Source organism: Coffea arabica, chromosome 6c (assembly GCF_036785885.1).
Source record: "Coffea arabica cultivar ET-39 chromosome 6c, Coffea Arabica ET-39 HiFi, whole genome shotgun sequence".
Taxonomy (NCBI): Eukaryota; Viridiplantae; Streptophyta; class Magnoliopsida; order Gentianales; family Rubiaceae; genus Coffea; species Coffea arabica.
In genome coordinates this window covers 12,223,360-12,231,041 of record NC_092320.1, presented here as the reverse complement: position 1 = coordinate 12,231,041, position 7,682 = coordinate 12,223,360, and the positions used below count along the sequence as shown (strand labels likewise).

Genomic DNA, 7,682 nt, shown 5'->3' with positions numbered 1-7,682 from the left:
TAAATTGTGGGGAGAATGTTAATCACCGCAAACTGTAGTTGGATTCTAAGTGATAGTAGTATCTTGGCACAATTCTTTCATGCTGCGCCAACATGGAGACACGATTTGTTGGAGGACTTTCAGTGAAAAGTGAGCAGGGAAGAATAATAAGAGAAGAGAAAGAACTTGTTCCTTGCCCAGATGCCAAGGGAAGCTAGAATTATAACCAATCATAACAGTGTTGCAATATTTTATGTCCAATTAGATAACGCCTTCAAACGTCGTCAACCATTTGGCATTGGCATGTGCAGCACTCTACTACTTATGTGCAATTTACTGCACAGCGTTTATTAAACTCTCTTGCCCCCACAGCACTTTTTGGCTTTTGGCAGTTGAATTATTATGGGTCATTTCTTGCGCTACCGATTGTAACATCCAACCTCTTCAACCCGAAAGTCTGTCTTGCATATAGAGCCATCATCTAATGGAAATATTATCCTAGTAGCTTGAATTGGATTCTTTCCTTGATTTCTTGAACTTAGGTTCGTTTTATCTCAACTCCCAAGGTAAAGTTTTTCTCTTTTTTTTTGGGGTTAGCATAATTTGATCAAAATTTTGACATGACCTACTTTTGAGTGTGTCTGGATAGAGTATTATTTGAAATAATATTTAAATTATTTATTGTAACGTTTAATTATTATACTCCCTCCGTCCCACTTTGATAGTCCTGTTTCTTTTTTCACACAGTTTAAGAAAAAATAGTTAACTTTGTTGGAAAAGTAAATTTAGATTGTTATTTTCCTAAAATACCCTCATATTAAATATGGTACAACTTTATGGGAACTTGAATTGATGGTAAAAAAAAGAATCAACTCTCATTAAATAGGATAGGTTTATAGTAACAACTACTTACATTGAATAAGGGTATTTTAGGAAAATTAAAATACAACTACATTCTTCAATTGGAAAGTGGACTACAATTTGGGACAGATGAAAAAGGAATACAGAAAAGTGGGATGGAGGGAGTAATATTTTTTATTATGTGATGTATGTGGAATAAAAATATAGTAAAAAATATAAAATAATAGTTAAAAAGTGTATTTTGATATACACAAAATAATATTTTAAAAAAATTTAGTATTCAAACGCACCATCTATTTCCACTCTATAAAGCATGTGTGAGGGTTCCTATGGAAAGTGCATGCAAAATAATTTGAATCGTTTAAATTGTTAGTGAGTCACTATAGATTCTTGATCAATTAAGGAGTTTAAACTAGTAGTTAAAATGGGGCCGGGAATTTTGTTTCTGGGGGAAGTTGGGGAGGTTAAAAAAAAATAGTTCAAAAATGGATCCAGGTATATATTTAGAGTAAATCTTATATACACTGATGGTGTATACACTATCACACTGTTGGATGTACGATACATATATAAAATTTGGATTTTAAATTCAAATTCGAATTATATGTCATGCATCTAATGATGAAAGTGTATACACTGTCAGTGTATAGAAAATTAATTTATATATTTATCTTACGAGTGTATACATGTCCATATCTAACTCAATACACTTACAGAAACTATTACAATACATGTTTCTACGAGTGTGGAGGTCAGGTTTTGATTCAAAAAGCAGAGTGACGTAGATGTTTTTTCAATGGGTTGGGTACTACCATATTATCTAATTTAACAAAGTATAATAAAACAGACAAAATATTATTCTTTGAGAAAAAAAAAAGATAGGCAGAGAAATCCAGAAAAGGGATAAAGCAACTAAACAAATAATGTGCCTGTTTCTGTTGAGTCGTGTGCAGTTTTGGGTAGGATATTAAAGTGATGGGATGGGAAAAAGTGTAATTACATGCAAGCAAAGCAAAGCAAAGCAAAACAAAGAGAGAGCTGCTGACGGAGCAGGCAGCCGCTTTTGCCACTCCTTTCTCGTTGTTTCTTTTGTCACAACGATATTACTAGTGTGTTCCCACAGTTCATTATTTGCTGATAATATTTTACTTGTATTATAAATATATATTTTTATTTTATATGTATCACATTATAAAATGTTTTTTGATGTCATATGCTGCTACTAACATACTACTAATAGCTAGGTATCAAACATCGGCATTTTTGGTTAAGAAAAAGCCAGTATAAAAATGTTTCTTAGCTTTAATTTCGAGGTTTGCGTCAAGTAACAAGAAACCTAGGAAATTAGTGATTTAATAGCATAATGGAAAATTGCAAAGTGACACACTTTGTGACATTTTAACTATCTTATTGCAGTTTAATTACATGTAAATTACTTATTTATTTATTATCTTTCTTTATACAAGATATATCTGCGTCTACTTTACGAACACCTTTCACATATCATAAACGCTCGTACTATATGTTTTAAACTTGGCTGCAAAATTTGTTAATATATGTGCCTAATTACAATGTAGGTATTTAATATGCTTGATTCTTAAAATTATAATATTCTACTGTCTGGTTAGGTAATTTGTAAAAATAATTTTCAAATATTATTTAACTTGTATCATAAACATAATAATTTTCAATCATCATCATTTTATGTCACATAATTCACGTTACAATAAAAAATTCTACAATGTTACTTCAAATAATTTTTTCCTCAAATAATCTCCTACCCAAATGCTACCATTACAACTCAAACATAAGGTCATGAACTTTAAATTTATTTACTTATTTATTTTTCCCTAGGAAATGAATTCTTTAGCGGGCACAAATATTATGACTTTCGTGCTTGATCCATGCAATCGGATGTAGCAGATCAATTTACGATGTTTCCCAACAGTTACCAGAGAAAAGCTTTATTTATTTTCTCTCTCTCAACCGTTTCTGCCCTCCCTCCCTCACTCATCTCCTTAAAAGGGTCCTGGAATCTCTTTCTCTCTCTCTCCTCCCCTGACTCTCTCTGAGATGATGAGATGTGCTTCGGGTGCTGAAAAGCCCACGTTGAGGACCCATCTCTTCTTCATGGATTCCATTCTATTCTATTTCTAGTGTGCCACAATTTCAGGGCAGCTCCCGTCCCTTGGTATTTGCACTCTATCACTCCTTCATGTTCTCTCTCTCTCATATAAAAGTGGTCTTATCTTTCTTCTCTTTTGTTTTCTAAATATGGGTTTCTCTACAACTCTGTTTCTGGAAAAGAAGAAGGTTTTCTTGTTTGTCTATTGAGGATTTATATACTACAGCTCCTCAAAAGAAGCTGGTATTTTGATGGTAATGCTGTAAAAAGACTGGATTTTTATCCTGCAGCAGTATGGACAGTTCTTATTTAGAGGGTAATTTTCTTTCTCCTTTTTTTGGTACAATTTGATGATGAATTAAGTTTCTTCAATGTTAGCTTTCTGGGTTTTCTTTCTTCTTCTTCTTTTTTTTTTTTTTAAAAATTTTTCTTGTCTCTAATGTGCAAAAGTTCATTTTTTGAGGCCTAAAATTCAATCTTGATCTGTTTTCAAGCCATGTACCACAATTCTTTTAAGATTGCTAAGTTCTTACCTATGAGTTTTGATTAGATCTCCTGTGAATTTCATTGGTAAGGAAATTTTGTAGTTTGTGTTGTTTTTGTGTGTGTTGTGTCAATGGTACTTACTAATTTGTCTATTTATCTGGTTAATAGTGTACTATTATGATAGTAGTGGTGGTTACCCACTCTCTTATTGATTTTAGCATTATAACTATAATAAAAATCTCAAAGGATATCAATCAGATTCCAGCAATGTCTTTTTCTCTGCCTACAATGCTCCTTCCTCTTTATTGAGTGAAAAGGGTTCCCTCTGAGAGTGGAGACGTATGCACAAAATAAAGTTTTATGGTACTAATGTGTCACCGTAGCATAATTGAATAATCAGATTGCTGTCACCCGGGAAGAGCAGCAGTGCCAAGTGCAATGCAAAGTCAAACATGAAATTTGGTGCGCTAGCATGTTTATCTAAATTCAATTGCAAAAATGATTCGCGTGACCTACTTGTAAAATTAGTCAACTGGATTGTTATTTATTCTGCTGACTATCTTCTTTTAGTATTGATTTTATTTTTGTTGGTTGGGAGGAGAGGGTTGCGCTATGCTGGCTTTAACTGTATACAGGCCGCCAGACTTTGCGTCAACCTTCCTCACAATCTTTTTGGAAGTTTTTCAAGTTGTGTGATCATCTTATAATTGAATTCTGGCTCAGAAATTTTTTTTCCTCATTTTTAGACACAGAAGAGGGTCCTAGTATTTCAGGTTTATGGTAATGGAAAGTATAAGCTGACCTGTATGCAAAAATATGGTTTCTTTGGGTGGATGATGGCAGAGACATTATATGCAGTTTGGTGCCACATCTTTTTTTTTTTTTTTTTTGTCATTGATAAGCAATTGCCCCTTCTAATGTGTATATTATTTATTTATTTACTTGGTTTTACTTTTCCGGAGATTGCCACCTTGTTGAGTAGTAGAGCTAGCATGGAGCATTGGTATATCGAAATGAAAGAAAATTATTTTTAGGGTTCCTGATGTTAGGAATTTATGGATTCAGACATTACGGATTTACTGTGCAGTGTTTTTTTTTTCCTTTTTATTTTTGGTTTCAAGAAACAGTTGAATAAGTAAAAGAAGAAAGGAAGGGCTTTACTAAACTAAATTGCCTTCTACCCTATAAGCTGCCTGATTGGCCCCACTGAAGGATCTTTTCGCTATTCTTCTCAGCTTTCTTTGTCTTTCTTAATTTCTCTTAGATTATGAGTAAATACTCAGTTAATTTCTCAATCCATTAGAAGGTCATAATCTTTAGAAATCTTTTTGTGGCTCCAGGATTGATGCTTGATCCGTCAAAGTGCAGTAAGTTGAGCATGGATGAGAAAAGGGAACTCGTCTATGCTCTGTCAAAATGGTCACATGGTGCACCGGAAATGCTCCAGTCCTGGAGCCGTCAAGAGATATTGGAAGTCCTTTGTGCGGAAATGGGAAAGGAAAGGAAATATACAGGCTTGACGAAACTGAAAATAATAGAGCAGCTTTTGAAAATTGTTTCTGAAAAGAAATCTCAAGAACATGCTGCTGCTATTGATCTTGAAGCTGGAGCTTCATCAGAAGTTCCACAAAAGACTGCCAAAAGGCAGAGGAAAACTGATAATCCCGTTCGCCTGCCTGTTACTGTAAATACAGTCTCCACGAATAATGTCATTGAGGATTTGGAAAATCCTGTATATTGTAAAAATTCAGCTTGTAGAGCCAGACTATTTCATGATGCTGCATTTTGCAAGAGGTGCTCATGCTGCATTTGCCGTAAGTATGATGACAACAAAGACCCTAGCTTGTGGTTGATTTGCAGCTCAGAACCCCCATTTCAAGGTGTATCATGTGGCATGTCATGTCACCTTGATTGTGCCCTAAGACATGAAAGATCTGGCATTCTAAAGGATAAGCTGGATAACAGGCTAGATGGGAGTTTTTATTGTGTAGCTTGTGGAAAAGTGAATGATATCCTTGGGTAAATATCCACTCTTCCTGTTTCGTATTGTCACTGTCATTTTCCACCTCAGAACTCATAAGTGCATATTTCTAATTTTGAGATGTTTCATATATTACACAATGTCTATAATAATTGTTGTGCTGCCTTTTATTTTGTTGTTAATGTGTGCAAATTTAAACGGACTATTTTGGATACTGTTACTATTAGCTTTATCAGAGAATGAGTAAAGTACATCTCCCTGAGAAAATTCTTTCTTTAAAACACTGAGGACAGGGCTGTTTACTGTTTAAATGTGATAGTGTCTGAGGGTTGAATGTGGACAAAGCTGAGTGTTGAGAGTGTTGATCAAAAGAGCCCATTGTGAAGTACCTATTATTCTATTTATGTATTTTTAGTTCAAGGTTTTTGATGATCGCATGGATCTTGGCCTTGGGTTTGTGCAGATCCTGGCGAAAACAACTATTAATAGCAAGGGATACCAGAAGGGTTGACATACTGTGTTATCGGGTTTCCTTGTGCCGAAAGATTCTTGCTGGTACCAAACATTACCAGAAGTTGTATGACATTGTGGATGAAGCAGTGAATAAGCTTGAAGCAGATGTGGGGCCTTTAACTGGTTTACCAGTGAAGATGGCTAGGGGGATTGTCAACCGGCTATCTTCTGGCCCAGAGGTTCAGAGACTCTGTGCTTTTGCCATTGAGTCACTTGACACCATGCTTTCAGAAAGAGTACCTGATATGTCAGGTAGAGTTGAGCAATGTTATTTTCCTTTCAAGCAGCAAGATAACCAGTTAACTTCATTCCTTTTGTCTTATTTGCTCCTTGTAGTACTAGAATCTTTGCAGAAACTATTGCTATAAAACTGCTGCATGATGTTTTGCCTTGGTTAGATTGCAAGGTGATGAGTGCTAAATTGGTGACGTTGGAAGATGTCTGCACCTCATCTGTCACTGTGACTCTGAAGTTTGAAGATTCATCTCTTGGAAATTTAGTTGGTTATACCTTATGGCATCGCAAATCTGATGATTTGGACTATCCGACAGAACCTACTTGTACATTGTTTGCTCCAAACTCGAAATTTTATCTCTCTGGTCTATCTCCAGATACAGATTATCATCTCAAGGTTGTATCCCTTGATAGTAATAGGGAGCTGGGGATGTGTGAAGTTAGTTTCCAAACAGCCGCTACTGAAACTGAAGCTACTAATCCCAACTCTAAAGATATGGAAGTTGGAAGGAGTGAAAGTCCAGCGACCAACTGTAGTAGCCTGTCTAATCCCTCATCGGTGGAAGATGAAACTAATAATGTCATTCCGTGCAGCAATGAGGATGAGACTAGAGGGGATAACTATCATGACCATCACAATACCCTTGAAAAAATGGTCTCTACAAAGGTGTATAATGGCTATACAGATACTATTGAAAGAGGACTTACTGGTGAGACGATATCCTTGTTGGATGAGGAACATAGCATGGGAAAAATTTGTTCTGCACCAAATACTGATGCTGTGAATCTTGAGAGCAAGCCCTCACCAGATGGCCAGATGATGGAGGACACCAGCACTGAAAATGGATCAAATACTCCTAGGCAGACTGGGCTGGACTGTGTTCCGCCAGCCGCGGAAGCTCTCCTTCCAATAACACCCTGCAAACTTGATAAGATGAAGGATGGGCTCCAAAGGAGCTGCAGACCCAAGCTCATAATTAAGGACCTTGATATTGGTTCAGGGAAGGAGGAGGAACCACAAGCTGGCAGCTCTTCGAAGAAGAGAAGGCTAGAAAGGCTAGATGACGAATCTGCTGCAGTTGACAAGGATTTTGAGTATTATGTAAAGGTCATCAGATGGTTGGAGTGTGATGGGCATATCGAGACTGGATTCAGGAAGAAGTTCCTGACTTGGTACAGCTTGAGAGCTACCCCGCAGGAGGTGAGGATTGTCAAGGTGTTTGTTGACACGTTTATTGAAGACCCCGATTCCCTCGCAGGACAGCTTGTTGACACCTTCTCTGATGTCATTTCGAACAAAAGATCAACCACTGTACCCGCAGGTTTCTGCTTGAAGCTGTGGCATTGAAGGTTGCCAACAGATTGTGCTTCACATTTTATGGCTCTAACTCAAAAGTTGGAGAAGGTTATCTAGGTTAATTCTTTGGACGTTATGAAATGTTATGTTTCTCCATTTGACTGATTATTCAAATTTTAATGATTAGGATATTCAAGATTGACCTA

At 36.2% G+C, this 7,682-nt stretch overlaps 1 protein-coding gene across 3 annotated transcripts; it reads left to right on the top strand.

Annotated features, from left to right (window-relative positions):
- The first annotated feature begins 2,762 nt into the window (after nt 1-2,762).
- LOC113692744 (VIN3-like protein 2) lies at nt 2,763-7,682 on the top strand. 3 transcript variants are annotated; one of them, XM_027211269.2, is made up of 5 exons: nt 2,775-3,031; nt 3,151-3,281; nt 4,792-5,470; nt 5,896-6,197; nt 6,344-7,682. In XM_027211269.2, exons 2-5 carry the CDS (start codon nt 3,260-3,262, stop codon nt 7,525-7,527), a joined length of 2,187 nt encoding a protein of 728 aa, XP_027067070.1. In that variant the 5' UTR covers nt 2,775-3,031; nt 3,151-3,259; the 3' UTR covers nt 7,528-7,682. The 3 variants fall into 3 exon arrangements, with proteins under 3 accessions (XP_027067069.1, XP_027067070.1, XP_071909035.1); XM_027211268.2 differs by having other exon boundaries at nt 2,763-3,281; XM_072052934.1 differs by lacking the exon at nt 3,151-3,281.

Excerpts from the sequence above, each read along its gene's own strand:
- LOC113692744 (XM_027211268.2), top strand. The coding sequence starts at position 3,260 with ATGGACAGTTCTTATTTAGAGG. Across the intron at positions 3,282-4,791 it reads GGACAGTTCTTATTTAGAGG|GATTGATGCTTGATCCGTCA; the intron begins GTAATTTTCTTT and ends TTGTGGCTCCAG. Across the intron at positions 6,198-6,343 it reads AAGAGTACCTGATATGTCAG|ATTGCAAGGTGATGAGTGCT; the intron begins GTAGAGTTGAGC and ends TGCCTTGGTTAG.